Source organism: Stegostoma tigrinum, chromosome 9, assembly GCF_030684315.1.
Source record: "Stegostoma tigrinum isolate sSteTig4 chromosome 9, sSteTig4.hap1, whole genome shotgun sequence".
Classification (NCBI taxonomy): Eukaryota; Metazoa; Chordata; class Chondrichthyes; order Orectolobiformes; family Stegostomatidae; genus Stegostoma; species Stegostoma tigrinum.
Genome location: NC_081362.1, coordinates 79,057,171 through 79,073,936, shown reverse-complemented (window position 1 = coordinate 79,073,936; position 16,766 = coordinate 79,057,171). Strand labels below are relative to the sequence as shown.

The 16,766-nt window shown below is 43.9% G+C and overlaps 2 protein-coding genes across 2 annotated transcripts in view; one reads left to right on the top strand and one right to left on the bottom strand.

Annotated features, from left to right (window-relative positions):
• The window catches only part of mocs3 (molybdenum cofactor synthesis 3), a 208,199-nt gene extending 207,130 nt beyond the window's left edge, over positions 1-1,069 (bottom strand). The window contains exon 1 of the mRNA XM_059648660.1: positions 231-1,069. The gene's annotated coding sequence lies outside the window, so the exon portion shown is untranslated. The remainder of the gene's footprint in view (positions 1-230) is intronic.
• adpgk2 (ADP-dependent glucokinase 2) overlaps positions 82-16,766 on the top strand; it is a 38,392-nt gene continuing 21,707 nt past the window's right edge. Inside the window, exons 1-3 of the mRNA XM_048535967.2 lie at positions 82-625; positions 7,839-7,998; positions 15,044-15,234. Of these exons, the coding sequence (XP_048391924.1) occupies positions 451-625; positions 7,839-7,998; positions 15,044-15,234 (526 nt within the window). The 5' untranslated portion in view covers positions 82-450. The remainder of the gene's footprint in view (positions 626-7,838; positions 7,999-15,043; positions 15,235-16,766) is intronic.

Below are 16,766 nucleotides of genomic sequence, written 5' to 3'. Positions count from 1 at the left end.
AAAACTGGCAACATAAACTGCCCAGAGGTTACACCCGCCCCTTGCCAAGCTCTCATTGGAAAATTGTATCAGAGAGATATTGCTTAGCCTGCTGTGTTCATGCAGCTCTATACCTTGTTATCTCATTGGAAAATGTCCACGTCAATCAGATAATTAGACAAGGGCGGCCATATTTCGAGGCAAAACCTCGATACGTACATACTAGCTCTGAACCGACCAGAATTTCTTACCGGTTAATGGTGTTCGACTTTTGGGGGTCCTGTGAAACAGTTAAGATTTGAACGGTGTTACGTGGCCGTTTCCTGGGTGATCCCAGTGAAGGTTCGGTGGTGAAACCGTGTCTCGCGAGCACGGGTTCTGTTGCCTTGGTGACCCTTAGACCCTCGCCCTCTGGATTTACCTGCGGAGCGCAGGTTGGGCTTTGTCGTTCCCGCTGAACGTAGGTTCGCGATGGGTCACGGACTGAAATGCAGTGTTGCCTTTTCCTTCTTCGCCGTTTTTGCGGCTTACTGGTACCGGCAGCAAGTGGGCAATGAGCTGGACTCGCGTTTAGAGACTGTGCTGACTTCGTTGTTGAAAGCAGAGAGCAAAGTGGATCTGAACCGGCGGCCCCGAGTGGCAGTAGGTAGGCAATCAGAGATCGCCGTCACTTATCTTGTGTGTTCCATTGTTGTCTATTATTGAATACTTCTCTGGAAAAACAAGTTTTGAAGGCTATACAAATGTAAGATTAGTTTACCTAGTTCAACATTTTATATTTTTTCAATATTGGCGCAATATCCTCATAATCCTTATGTTGCTTCAGTGGAGAGTCTTGAAACACACTGTAAGCTGCACAGCTGTTATTTTAGAGATAATGGGAACTGCAGATGCTGGAGAATCCGAGATAACAAAGTGTGGAGCTGGATGAACACAGCAGGCCAAGCAGCATTTTTAGGAGCACAAAAGCTGACGTTTCAGGCCTAGACCCTTCTTCAGAAAAAGCTGTTATTTTATTTCAAGATAACAAAATGTGAGGCTGGATGAACACAGCAGGCCAAGCAGCATCTCAGGAGCACAAAAGCTGACGTTTCGGGCCTAGACCCTTCATCAGAGAGGGGGATGGGGGGAGGGAACTGGAATAAATAGGGAGAGAGGGGGAGGTGGACTGAAGATGGAGAGTAAAGAAGATAGGTGGAGAGAGTGTAGGTGGGGAGGTAGGGAGGGGATAGGTCAGTCCAGGGAAGACGGACAGGTCAAGGAGGTGGGATGAGGTTAGTAGGTAGCGGGGGGTGCGGCTTGGGGTGGGAGGAAGGGATGGGTGAGAGGAAGAACCGGTTAGGGAGGCAGAGACAGGTTGGACTGGTTTTGGGATGCAGTGGGTGGGGGGGAAGAGCTGGGCTGGTTGTGTGGTGCAGTGGGGGGAGGGGACGAACTGGGCTGGTTGAGGGATGCAGTAGGGGAAGGGGAGATTTTGAAACTGGTGAAGTCCACATTGATACCATATGGCTGCAGGGTTCCCAGGCGGAATATGAGTTGCTGTTCCTGCAACCTTCGGGTGGCATCATTGTGGCAGTGCAGGAGGCCCATGATGGACATGTCATCAAGAGAATGGGAGGGGGAGTGGAAATGGTTTGCGACTGGGAGGTGCAGTTGTTTTTTGCGAACTGAGCGGAGGTGTTCTGCAAAGCGGTCCCCAAGCCTCCGCTTGGTTTCCCCAATGTAGAGGAAGCCGCACCGGGTACAGTGGATGCAGTATACCACATTGGCAGATGTGCAGGTGAACCTCTGCTTGATGTGGAATGTCATCTTGGGGCCTGGGATGGGGGTGAGGGAGGAGGTGTGGGGACAAGTGTAGCATTTCCTGCGGTTGCAGGGGAAGGTGCCGGGTGTGGTGGGGTTGGAGGGCAGTGTGGAGCGAACAAGGGAGTCACGGAGAGAGTGGGCAACCCCGCCCACGGCCGACGGAACCCCGCCCACGGCCGACGACCTCATCGCTCCGCCCACAACCTCCACAGCCTGCAACCCCAGAGGAGACAGCCACACTGAGGCCTGCCGCATCTTCACCATCCCCCCAGACCTCCCACTGACTGAGGACGAACGGTCAGTCCTTAGCAAGGGGCTCACCTTTGTCCCCCTACAACCACACATCAACGAATACCAGTCACGGTCGGACATAGAGCAGTTTTTCCGCCGTCTTCGCCTCCATGCCTACTTCTTCAACCGGGAACCCAACCCTCCTTCCACTGACCCCTTCACCCGCTTCCAACACAAGTCCTCCTCCTGGACACCACCCCCAGGCCTCCTACCCTCCCTCGACCTCTTCATCTCCAACTGCCGTCGAGACATCAACCGCCTCAACCTCTCCACCCCTCTCACCCACTCCAACCTCTCCCCCGCAGAACGGGCAGCCCTCCGCTCCAACCTCAACCTCACCATCAAACTCGCAGACAAGGGTGGCGCAGTGGTAGTATGGCGCACTGACCTCTACATCGCCGAGGCCAGACGCCAACTCTCCGACACCACCTCCTACCGCCTCCTCGATCATGACCCCACACCCGAGCACCAAACCATCATCTCCAACACCATTCACGACCTCATCACCTCAGAGGACCTCCCACCCACAGCCTCCAACCTCATTGTTCCCCAACCCCGCACGGCCCGTTTCTGTCTCCTTCCCAAAATCCACAAACCTGCCTGCCCTGGTCGACCCATCGTCTCAGCCTGCTCCTGCCCCACCGAACTCATCTCCACCTATCTGGACTCCATTTTCTCCCCTTTGGTCCAGGAACTCCCCACCTACGTCCGTGACACCACCCACGCCCTCCACCTCCTCCAGGACTTCCAATTCCCTGGCCCGCAACACCTCATATTCACCATGGACATCCAGTCCCTGTACACCTGCATTCCGCATGGAGATGGCCTCAAGGCCCTCCGCTTCTTCCTGTCCCGCAGGCCCGACCAGTCCCCCTCCACCGACACTCTCATCCGCCTAGCTGAACTCGTCCTCACACTCAACAACTTCTCTTTTGACTCCTCCCACTTCCTACAGACTAAGGGGGTGGCCATGGGCACCCGCATGGGCCCCAGCTATGCCTGCCTCTTTGTAGGTTACGTGGAACAGTCCCTCTTCCGCACCTATACAGGCCCCAAACCCCACCTCTTCCTCCGGTACATTGATGACTGTATCGGCGCCGCCTCTTGCTCCCCAGAGGAGCTCGAACAGTTCGTCCACTTCACCAATACCTTCCACCCCAACCTTCAGTTCACCTGGGCCATCTCCAGCACATCCCTCACCTTCCTGGACCTCTCAGTCTCCATCTCAGGCAACCAGCTTGTAACTGATGTCCATTTCAAGCCCACCGACTCCCACAGCTACCTAGAATACACCTCCTCCCACCCACCCTCCTGCAAAAATTCCATCCCCTATTCCCAATTCCTCCGCCTCCGCCGCATCTGCTCCCACGACAAGACATTCCACTCCCGCACATCCCAGATGTCCAAGTTCTTTAAGGACCGCAACTTTCCCCCCACGGTGATCGAGAACGCCCTTGACCGCGTCTCCCGCATTTCCCGCGACACATCCCTCACACCCCGCCCCCGCCACAACCGCCCCAAGAGGATCCCCCTCGTTCTCACACACCACCCTACCAACTTCCGGATACAACGCATTATCCTCCGACACTTCCGCCATTTACAATCCGACCCCACCACCCAAGACATTTTTCCATCCCCTCCCCTGTCTGCTTTCCGGAGAGACCACTCTCTCCGTGACTCCCTTGTTCGCTCCACACTGCCCTCCAACCCCACCACACCCGGCACCTTCCCCTGCAACCGCAGGAAATGCTACACTTGTCCCCACACCTCCTCCCTCACCCCCATCCCAGGCCCCAAGATGACATTCCACATCAAGCAGAGGTTCACCTGCACATCTGCCAATGTGGTATACTGCATCCACTGTACCCGGTGCGGCTTCCTCTACATTGGGGAAACCAAGCGGAGGCTTGGGGACCGCTTTGCAGAACACCTCCACTCAGTTCGCAAAAAACAACTGCACCTCCCAGTCGCAAACCATTTCCACTCCCCCTCCCATTCTCTTGATGACATGTCCATCATGGGCCTCCTGCACTGCCACAATGATGCCACCCGAAGGTTGCAGGAACAGCAACTCATATTCCGCCTGGGAACCCTGCAGCCATATGGTATCAATGTGGACTTCACCAGTTTCAAAATCTCCCCTTCCCCTACTGCATCCCTCAACCAGCCCAGTTCGTCCCCTCCCCCCACTGCACCACACAACCAGCCCAGCTCTTCCCCCCCACCCACTGCATCCCAAAACCAGTCCAACCTGTCTCTGCCTCCCTAACCGGTTCTTCCTCTCACCCATCCCTTCCTCCCACCCCAAGCCGCACCCCCCGCTACCTACTAACCTCATCCCACCTCCTTGACCTGTCCGTCTTCCCTGGACTGACCTATCCCCTCCCTACCTCCCCACCTACACTCTCTCCACCTATCTTCTTTACTCTCCATCTTCGGTCCGCCTCCCCCTCTCTCCCTATTTATTCCAGTTCCCTCCCCCCATCCCCCTCTCTGATGAAGGGTCTCGGCCCGAAACGTCAGCTTTTGTGCTCCTGAGATGCTGCTTGGCCTGCTGTGTTCATCCAGCCTCACATTTTGTTATCTTGGAGTCTCCAGCATCTGCAGTTCCCATTATCTCTGTTATTTTATTTCAGTTGCACCACTCTGGTCTGGATTTCCTTTGTGCACATCTTTCGATCTCAGCTGTTTTGCCTTAATTTCATGTATTTTGTTCCTATACCAGAAGTGAATAGGAGATTTGGAGAAAACACCTTTAGGAAAGTTAGCATTCAAACGAGTGGCGAAAGTATAAATGCAAATTGCTAGACAGCAGGCTCATCTGTTTGTTTTTTTTTTAAAAAAGACATGTTAATTCTTTTTGTAACTGAAAGTTGTCTGTTAAAGGGCCTTGTAGCATGAGGAGGAAAATAGTCTACTTTAGTTGAATCACCAAGAGGTAATTAATGGGCTCAAGTATCTAAAGTGTTCCAAAGCAGAAAGCAATACAACTTAAAAAATACAATATCTTTAAAAATCCTGCATATTCAGGTACTTCCTGGTTTCACGGTTTTTGATATTTTTTTTCTGTGTTGCTTTAGCTAAACTGGAAGTTTTATCATAAGTGTTAAAACCTGTAGTGGTTTCTGATGAAGGGTCTAGGCCCGAAACATCAGCCATTCTGCTCCTATGCTGATGCTTGGCCTGCTGTGTTCGTCCAGCTCTACACCTTGTTATCTCATGGTAGTAAAGCCACTGGTGGCTTAGGATAACTGGCAATAATACCAATCAAATGGGAAGCACATCCAGTACCAAAGGATAGAGCTGATTGGTTGATAAGTGGCTTAGTAGAAGCTTTGCCATGGGGAATGTACAAATTTAGAATTTACAGTCATATTATGACAGTGTATTGGAAATTTTATTGGTCAATACAAAGTGTATAAGTGCTGTATTTTGTAGACCGCACACATACACACACTCTGCCTGTTTGGACTCAATAAAATAGGTGACACCTGTTTGGTTCATTTCTCAGGGCACTATCTTGACTGACCAATGTTATTTGTCTTTAACTGATCCTCCATGACAGTGTCTTGACCAGTCAGAGCCCACTTCCCAACCAATTGAGCACTTTACGAACAAATGGTAGTTTTCCCCTTATTCTTGTATCTCGTGAATTATCCTGATGAGTGCAAGATGAGAAGCTTCAACAAACTGTGATAACATGGTGTGTTATCTCAGATTCTCTAGCATAGGCAGTTCCTACTATCTCTCCAGCAAACTGTGCCTTTTTTTTTTCAGCAATGCGCAACGACTGGGAGTCTAGATTTCAGGTAAGGGACAGGGAGTTTAGAGGGGATGTGCGAGAAACAGATTTCACCCAGAAGGCATTAGGAATCTGGAATTTGCTGCCAGTAAAGGTGGTAGAGGCAGAAACCCTCCTAATGTTTGTGTTTATATGAGCACTTGCAATGTCAAGGCATACAACACTATGGGCTAAGTGCTGAAAAATGGGATTAGAATAGTTAGCTGCTTTTTTTTTGAAACCAGCACAGACTTGATGGGCCAAGACTCTCTTTCTGTGCTGCAGACCTCTAATACTCTGATTCTGTACTGTCAAATGACACAACTTTTATATTTGGAACAATATTTTTCAAGTTGATCTGTTGCGTTGAAATTGGGCACCTTCATGTTATAGTCATTGGGTGTGCACCAAAAAACAAACGTCTGTATAAAATTGTGCATATGTATGTGTTGCGTTCTCCAGGACAAACTGGAGATATTCTGAATACCCTTCGAGTTTAGGTGTCTAGAAGCACCTAGGGTTTGAAAGCATCACAAAGGGGATTATAGGTTCTGTAGTTGGAGTGGCTAGTAGGCAAGCCTAGGGAAAGAGTTTAAATTTGGAAGGGACCAGACCCTGAGTGTATGGGGTGATCTGGTGATATTTGGGGCAAAATGATACTGCAGTGGCAAATGGAATATCATAATCTGCGTATTTATGTTGCATTTGCATAACAATATTTCCTCCCATTTGATTTTTTGAGAACATCTGTTATTACTGATTTATTAATGGGGAGATGGCGATGTTGTGATGTCTAAAAATCCAGACATACAGGTTAATGCTGCTGTCAGCTGCTGGAATTTAAATTTAATTAATATAAAAGAAATCTGGAATATAAACCCAGTCTCTGTATTGGTGACCATGAACCTGTCATTAACCCATCTGGTTCACAGGCAAGGAAATCTGCCATCTTTACCGAGTCTGGCTGACATGTGACTCCAGATTCACAGCAGTACGTTGACTAGCAACCCACTCTCTAATCTTTGGCAGTGGAGATAGGCAACAGATACTGGACTTGCTAGTCATTCCACATCCTGTGAATGAATAAATATGAAAAATAAACTTGTTAATGTTGCTTGATTAAAGGACATTTTGCCACTGTGCTGATGTCATGCTGTTTATATTATTTCTATAAGAAACAAGTTTTTAAACAAGTGTTAGCTTGCAAAGTGTAGAGGGAGGGAGGCCTTTTGATCTGTTCATAAACCAATAACTATAAAGCAAACCAGGAATCTGCATGGTAGCATATTTTAATCGTGTTAGCCAGTTATAGACTTAACAGTGCAGGAGCAAAGGACTTTGGATGTTGGACATCTGGAATTAAACCAAGTATCAAATCTGTTGACTACTTATTAAATTCTGTTATTATAATGTTACCTGTTAATTTCTTGTGCACTAGTGTGACTGCAATTATGTTTTGTTAATTTTGTCTTTCCAAGAATGGGAAATTAAGCAGGAATAAGGCAGAACTGGATAATTCAAAGGCCTTTTGGAGAAGTCTGTAATGGTTGAAGTGGCCAGGAAACTCATTGGGGATGTGTCGCATAAAGGACTTAGAATAAAAATAACAACTTGCATTTACTAAGCACATTTTTTAAAACTGTAACAAAACATCCACAGACACACAACACAATGGACCAAAGTGTATCAAAGACCATTTAAAAATCTTCTGTGATCCACCAAATAATTGACAAGAAGTTAGGGTTTTAGTTCTTGTTAACTTGCCAAAAGGTGGTAAAAGCGGGTTCTATTGCAGTTTTCAAAAAGGAAATAGATAGGTGAAAAGGAGAAGTTTACAGGCCTTGCAAAAAGGACCTGGAAATGAATCTGACTAGAATAGTTCTTTGAAAATGCGCACAGCAATATAATGATTACCATACAAGCTGGACTTCAAGCTTTCTTTTTAAATATTAATCATACACTTATTTTGGCCTTGCTGTAGGTTTTGGTGGCTGTCTTGACATTGTGGCAGATGGAATTTCACTGTTAAAGAAAGCTGGCATCAAACCGAGCAAGAATGCTGTCCATCATAGTTTCATCACATCAGAAGAGCAGTTGGCTGAAAGCTTTGCATACTTCTTTCCTCCTGGAGCTGCATCTGAGTAAGAAATTAGCATGAATGAAATTTAGCATATTGAACATAGACTTTTAATCAAAAGTTTGGTGATGTTTACGGTCTCTGGAGAATAAATAATATAGTAACTATGATTAGGAGATGGCATAGATTTTCTTCCCCCCCAAAAAAGAATTCTGTCATTCCTACCTGATTTGGCTTATTTTACTACAGACCCCCAGTAACATGGTTGACCCTTAACCCTAGACAATTAGGGTGGGCAATAAATTTGAGCTGAGCCACGTCCAATGGACTAATAATTTTAAAAAAAACAAACATTATCATTTTGATTTCATTCAAGGAGAGCAGTAGCAATTTTGATTGGGCTGATAGTCATAAGTATAGTGCGTAACATTCTTTTCATTTTAAAGGATTGTGCTGTGAATTGAGATTACATTTAGCAATAACTTATACTATCAGAACAGTTTTGAAATAAAATAATATAGTATTTGAAAGAATACATACGAACCTCAGGGGCAACTTGTTTAAACACAGGGTGGTATACATGTGGAATGAGCTGCCAGCAGAAGGGACTGAGGCAGGTACGTTAACAATATTTTAAAAGGCATTTGGTTGAATACATGGAGAGGAAAGATTTCTAAGGATATGGGCCAAGAGCAGGGAAATGGGGTTAACATGGATGGACCATTTGGATTGAAAGGCCTGCTTCCATGCTGTATGATTCTGACTGTGTGAATGAGTATGATCGTCCACCTGTGAAATCCCATGTCACTGGTCATGGGTTCTGTGGGTCCTTGCATGTCCAAGTCCAATCCTACAGCTGCATCTCCAACCACACATTTGGCAGGTATTTCCAGGAAATGAAAATAGCCCTTGACCAAAAACAAATCTGCTGGCAAAGCTCAGCAGGTCTGGCAGCTTCTGTGAAGGGAAAAAAAAGTTAACATTTTGGGTCTGGTGACCCTTCCTCGGAACTTCTGAGGGTGGGTTACCAGACCTGAAACTTCAACTCTTTTTTTTTAACCTTCATAGATATTGTCAGACCTGCTAAGCTTCTCCAGCAATTTTGTTTTTGTTCCTGATTTACAGCATCTGCAGTTCTTCCAGTTTTTATTTGAAATAGTCCTCGAAACTGGTGTTCCTTCCTCTGGTTCCTTTTCCAAACTTCTTGCCAATGGGTGTTTGCAAAGAATTGTTCCTTTATTATACAAGATTTTTGTCCAATCTGGTTTCTTTTGATGTCAATGCCTGGGATATCCTTGTGCAGTTAGAAGGTATGTGTGTGCTTATTTCCACCCAAGAGTGGATGCAGGAGAAGGTAAAATTTGTAGGGCACTTAACAATTAAAAATGGCCATATTTGTGATTTGATAATATGTAAAATGTGATTCAATGAGAGAGGTCAGCCAAGAGGTTGGATGTGCATGATTTGAATTTATATGGCAAAGAAGGATTAAGGAAGGAAAGAAGTGCAGCACAGCTGGGTGGGGTGAAGAGAGCACAAATAAAGTTACTGAGGATGGTGAAGAGGCTGAGAGATGAGAGTAGTGATTTTTGAATTTTTTTTTCCAACTTTGGGCATGGCAAGAAGACTTTTTAAGTAAATTGAGTGAAACAAGGTGATGCGCAAAGAAAGAATAAGAACCATTGGACTAAGGGTTCAAGCCAAGGTGTAACTTGGTAGAGAGAGCAGAGATAATGGGAACTGCAGATGCTGGAGAATCCGAGATCACAAAGTGTGGAGCTGGATGAACACAGCAGGCCAAGCAGCATCTCCTAAGATGCTGCTTGGCCTGCTATGTTCATCCAACTCCACATTGCTGCTCTCTCTACCGAGATAACATTGTTATCACTGGCCTAGGCTGAAGAAGCAGTGATGGGTATAGACACCAAAAAGGCTCTATTCAGGGATTAAAGTATCATATTAAATTGAAATAAATCTGGTTGAGGAGCAATGATCAACAGTGAGTTTGGGGATAATAAGGACTTTGTTTAACAACTGAAAAGACATTTTTGTAGAGAGATGCAGAAAAGGCAGTTAACCTGAATCCAGATGCAGAGTTGACAGGGTCAACAGTGAAAATGGTGAATTTTACATGAAGAAAATAGGCATAGTTTACATCCCAGAGGTGAAAACTGGGTGACAGCTTTGATGAAATAGTAGAAAGAGCTCTTGGAGTTGTTGCTGATAATGAGAGAGTTCCAGGTGCCAAAATCTTTCATAGGATTCTGGGGTGGTGGGTGGGGAGAGTGTAGGAGGTAGAGGGAGGTTATACAAGGTTGTTGTAAAGCGTTTGGTGCAGAAAGTCTGACCGTTTCTGGGAATTGGAATGGTACAGTACTTGGTAAAGAGATTTGAATGGGGCTATGATAATAGAATGGAAACATTGGAGTTGTTTTTGTTTTTGTTTTCTTAAGGAAATAGAAATGAAGAGCTGTTATCTGCAGCAGTATTCACAATGCATTAACAAATTAATATGGAAACTTAGGCCTGGTTAATTGTCAGATATTAGGATACGTAACAGATAAATGGGAAAATAAATAGATAACAGGAGGCAGTCCAACCTTCCAGTGGTGGGACAATATTTGCAGATAAGGTACAGTTAGTACAGAGGATTAAATGAGTTGTTGTAGTTTCGAGAATGATATGTAGCTATTTTGAGGGTGGAGTATCAAAAGATGATCAAACAAAGTATTTCATTCTTGTGGGAACGAAGATTCAGATATGTTATGGTATCAGTTGCAGGGTAGAAAGAAGGAAAAGTTGAGGTACTGCAGAGGAGCCAAAAGTTTGTATTTTGGATCAAGTCAGGAATAGACTGAAACCAAAGTAACAGTTCAACTAGTAGCCAGTGACCAGCACAGCTATAGATAGAAGTCACAGTAGCAGTAGAGATGCAGACTGATTTCATTAACTGCTCACGTCAGCCCTTTTGTCCTAAATCTGCATAAACTTGGTGGGGACTTGTCTTGCTTTAATTTGGCCGATCAGTAGCTGCCTTATCTGAAATCTTAAAGAAAACTCAGGTATTCTTAAGCTTTATAAGTAAGGATATAGAGCTGAAAATAAAAGATGGAATGTTTTGATGTAAAAGGCTGTAAGTTAGTGATATTTTGATCACATCTCATTGTAGCATATCCCATTTTTCTGCATCAATCTTGCTTTCACTGACTTACTTTGGTTTCTGATTAACAAATAAATCTAAACTGTATAGTCAAGATTTTAAAACCTCTCCCTGTATCTGCAATCTTTTGGCTTCTTTTAACCCTCCAGAATTATCCCTATGATTTTGGCCTATATGTGGTTAGCACTGCTGCCTCACAGCGCCATGGACCCGGGTTCAGTTCCAGCCTTGGGTGACTGTCTGTGAGGAGTTTGCACATTCTCCCTGTGTCTGCATGGGTTTCCTCTGGGTGCACCGGTTTCCTTCCACAGTCCAAAGCTGTGCAGGTTAGGTGGTTTGGCCATGCTAAATTGCCCACGGTGTTCAGGGACGTGTAGATTAGGTGGGTTATAGGGGATAGTTCTTTTTGGGGTGCTCTGAGGTTCGGTGTGGACTTGTTGGGCCGAAGGGCCTGTATCCACACTGTAGGGATTCTGTGATTCTATGTGTGCATCTTTGATTTTTAATTATTTCATTGGCCATGCTTTCAGATGTTAAGGCCCTACATTGGACTGATGCTGACTAAGCCAGCAATCATTGCTCATTCCAATTTACCTTCAAGAAGATGCATTGAGCTGCCGCCTTGAACTTCTGCAATCCATTTGGTGCAGGTAGCCCTACAAAGTCATTGGGGAGAGTTCCAGAATTTTTACCTAGTCACACTGAAGCTACAACAACATATTTCTAAGTCAGGATAGTGAGTGGGTTGTGGGGGAATTGTCGGTTGTGGTATTCCTGTATATTTGCTGCCCTTGTCCTTATGGATCGTAATGGATGTGGCTTTGGAAGGTGCTTCAAAGGAGTCTTGATGAAATCTTGTAGGCATAACGCACTGCAGCTACTGAACTTCGGTGATGAGGGGAGTGCATGTTTATGAATGACGTGCCAATCAAGTGGTTGCATTGTGCTGAATGCTAACACGCTTCTTAGGTCTTGTGTCCTCCTTGCATTCCTCCAGCACATTAAGGGATCCTCTAGTAAGATGTTGATGGCTAAGCACTCTATTCCACCCAATTTTGTATGAAAAGGTAAAGCAATCACACCATAGGTAATTATCTAGAGAATTTCTATGATAAACATTGTGTGTTGGGCCAAACATAGCCCACAGAGGAAATTCAAGAACGACAGAAGAACTTTCTAAGCTTGCTATCTAACAGTCAACCTAATGGTTGGGAGTATTTTATAATTCTGTAAGGAGGGCTAAGGATCTTGTAAATAAAAGGAAAATAGAATATGAATTTTACATAGAATGTAACATAAGCTGGCACTGTCAGTGCATTTTATATAAATTTACATAAAGGAAAAGGTATCATAGACAAATGTGGGTCAATTGCAGGCATAGTCAGGAAAATTTAGTGAGAGGAGAAAAGAAATGGCAGACGAGTAAAAACAAAGTAATCATTTGAGAAAAGAACTGCAAGCAGGAGAAGGTAAATCAGCCGTTTGAGCCTGCTTTGTCATTTAATGTAATCATTGCTGATCTCTCAATTCCATATTTCTGCTCGCTCTCCATAATCCTTCAACACATTACTCAATAAAAATCTGTTTCCTCTTTAAAATTTACTCGATTTTCCCCAGTATCCAGCACAGTGAATGGTAGTGAATTCCATAGATTTGTGTCCTTTGATAGAAGTAATTTCTCCTCGTCTGTTTTAAATCTGCACTGCTTAGATGAAAACTGACTTTGGCAACTTATTCACACAGTGGGGTTCGCATATGGAATGAACTACCAAAGGAATTGTTAGATTTTGTTACAGTTGCAATTTTTAAAGGCCATTTTGACAGGTACATGAATAGGAAAGGTTTAAACGAATATGTACCAAACATGGGCAAATGGGACTCATTTAGTTGGCATGGACGAGTTGGACTGAAGGGTTGTTTTCTGTGCTATATGACTCTCACTGTGTTGTTGGATCCAAACTCATGCAGGCAAGAGGAAAGTATTCCATCACGTTCCTGATTTGTTCCTTGTAAATGACGGACAGACTTTGGGCAGCCTGGAAATGAATTACTTACTGCAGACTAACCTGTAGTCTTTTCTGTAACCATAAAATTTTTATGGCTAGTCTAGTTCATGTTCTGGTCAATGGTAACCCCCAGGATGTTGAGAAGAGGACTCAGTGGTTATGCCACCTTCCTATTGTCTGATCATTAGCTCTGAATATTGCCTTGCAATATCAAATATTGTTGGATAATGCTCCTGTAGATCACCTTATGTTGTACAATGCATAGTAAAACTACGATAAGTCCAAGTGCAGGGGCCTGCTCTGATCTCTGTTAAGCCAAGCTTCGAAAAGACTGAGAAATGCCTTATGTAACTCAATTTGTGTACAAGTGTGCTCAGTGTCAGCTCAGAAAAAGCAAGTGCAAACAGGAATGTGGTAAGAAGTATGAGAAAAATGTCTTCATTTTTCCACTTATTTGCACATTATAATGGCCTGACCTTGCCAGGTAAAACAAAATGGACTATGTTGGGAGTTGGCTCTGGAGTTTCTGGTTAGCTTGCAGTCTCTGGATGAGTCTGATACATTCCGCAATGTTGTCAGTGCAGTCAAATGTGTTTTGTGTTTAGCTTGTAGTATAAAGTGCTGATGCACCCCTATCCACTGTTTCCTCTAAGTTGTTTTCTGCTGCAGGGACCTGAGTTCCTTGTGGGGTATTGATGTCTGGAACTGACAGTCGTTGCCATAATTGGCATGTTCCTGCCTTTTCAGGTGACTGCATAGTTTAGAAGGAATGCTGCCACTAACTCCCTAGGCCTCATTGCTTATGATGCCCTGGCGACGCTACGCCTTGCTTTGAATCAGCCCAGGCATCTATTACTGCAGGCGAGCTCCTTGTACCCTAGGGTGACTCTCCTTTCCTGCTGGACATGGTACATTTTTCTACTTGAGTTACTTTGAACCATGTTAGTGGAGCTTCTTTAACCTCTGAAAGGATAACAGTTCTCAACCTCCATGCTTACTAAAGGGAATGCCTATTAGTTCCAAGATGATAGCCTTGTGCTTCAGAATGATTGATGAAATTCAATAGTGGAATCTCCTGCTTCTTAGGGACATCCATTTTTAACTTTGCACCACGGTTTTCCACTGGCTGTATTGGTTTCCTATTGTCTTCAATCAACAGCACTTCTTAACTTTTTCTCATTTTTTTGGGTTTGAACATTCTTTCATAGCCATTATTCAACATAACGTTGTCTTATCAGTTATTTCATGCTCTGACGTGGCCTAACTCGGGTTCTATTCACTGGCATTGTTATATGGCAAGTGTGCATAAATTTGACTAATTTGGAATTGAGTTCCTAACTTATACAAATCATGGATTTATACAAATCTATTGGATTTCCTATTTTGCCATAGGGAATGGCTGACAACTTTGCCATAATTGATGTTTCAGGTTATCTGAATTTGACTCATTGTAATTTCATTGTAAGTATGAAGTGATTGGTTTTTTTTTAGTTTTTGTGTTGAAGAACATTAGCACCATGGGAAGTATTCTAGGGGTATTTGCTCCAATTATGTTTTTAATGTGCCTTATTTTGAGAAAAGAGATCTGAGAACTTGAGGCTCTTTTATTTAAAAAAAAGGCCTGGTGATCAGGAGGTATTCCAAGTTATTTTGATTTAAGGTTGGCAATATTAACACAGTTTGCGTTCCTAACTAAAGTATGTAGAGTGAATAACAAATGAATAAACATCAGACTGTCAATGTAAAGCATGAGGTGTGGTAGGGAAGGTAGAATATGGAAGAGGATAATATTTTTTTAAAAATGGGTGCAAGACTGAATGCATAACTATTCCAGGGGCAGCATGGTTATTATGAGCTCTCAGCCTCCTATGTTAAAATTTTTAAATGATATTCTTCCTTTCTTTCTTTTATGTCAGTATCATTTTTTTAAAAATTATTTTCAGACGCTTTATTTCCAATGATACACTGTTTCGTAAGTTGGTGAAAGCTACCCAGGGTCTCCCTCAAGTACGATGGTCATTAGGTGGAAATGCACCAGTCATGGCAAATCGCCTTGCCAAGGAAGGATGTGAAGTACTCATTGGGAGTCGACTTACGCCTGACCTTATTGATGTCCTTCAGGAGCATGTGACTGGTTTGTAGCAATAAAATAATGCTTGGCTTAAACATGTGCGTAAACTTGAAAACACCAGCTAATGTGAACAGCTTAGTTCAGCATATTTAATTAATTGAGCACCCCATAGTAGCTCTCACACGTGTAAAGAAATATGACATCACCACTAATGTGAATTGATGTGAATTATGCAAGAAAGCCTGCTTCGGTTTTGAGAACAAGTGCATGAGGTTTGCGAAGGGAATTGTCAAAAAAGGCCAAGCTGCTAAAATTTTCTTTCACTATGGTGTGGTCGAGCAGTAATCAGAGGAACAAAAGTTGTGAGGAGTGGACGGTTGAAGGATTTCTCTGAAATAAGATTGTTGCTTGGTTTTGGAGAGGCTTGAAGATGGGAATGACAGTTTTTAATAGAATGGGCAGAAAAGTCATGGTATTATACAGCATGAAACAGACCCTTCGGTCCAACCAGCCCATGCTTACCATAATCTCGAGTTGTACTAGCCGTGCTTGCCTCCATTTGGCTCATATCCCTCCAAACATTTCTTATTCATGTATTTGTGTAAACGTCTTTTAAATGTTGTAACTGTACCTGCATCCACCAGTTCATGTGAAAGTTCATTTCGCCAAAGAGCCTCTGTTTTTAACAGAAAATGGCCCTTCATGTCTTTTTGTAAATCTCTTTCCTCTATTTAAAAAATACATCCCCAAGTCCTGAAATGCCCCACCCTAAGGAAAAGACACCTGCCATTCACCTTATCTATATGTCCTCATTATTTTATAAACCTCTATAAGGTCACCCGTCAAACTCCCTAAACTCCAATGGAAAATGTCACAGCCTGTCCTTTGTGATTCAAACCCTCCATTCCCTGAAACATCCTCGTAAATCTCGTCTGAACCTTCTCTAGCTTAATAATATCCTTGCTACAACAGAGACCAGAACTGGACACAGTACTCCAGAAGAGGCCTCACCAACATCCTCTAGATCCTCAACATAATGTCCGCGATTCCAACGTTCAAAAGTCTGAGCAATGTAGGCAAGCATGCTAAACACCACCTTTTACTGCCCTATCTACATATGATGCAAACCTCAAAGAATAATGTACCTGAACCCCTAGTTTTCTGCCCAAGGCCCTACTTTTAATTTTATAAGTCTTGTCTGTCTTTGTTTTCCCAAAATGCAATACCTCACATTTGATCCAGATTAAGTTCTATCAGCCACCCTTCAGCCCATTGACCCAATTGATCAAGATCTCATTGTCATCTTGGATAACTTGCTTCACTCTTCACTATACTGCCAATCTTTGGTATCATTCACAAACTTACTAACCATGCTTTCTATACTCACATGTAAATTATTTATGTAGATGATGAACACTAGTGGAATACTGCTGGTCACAGGCCTCGATTCTGAAAAACATCAAAGGAAGGAATGATGTGAGCACCGTTAGTATATGGCAAAACAGTTCACTGCAGAGTTTTGGACAAAGTGGAGGTTTTGGAGAGCAGAGGGTAGAGGATCAAAAGAGAATCTTGGAGCAGTTGAATTTGCAAGT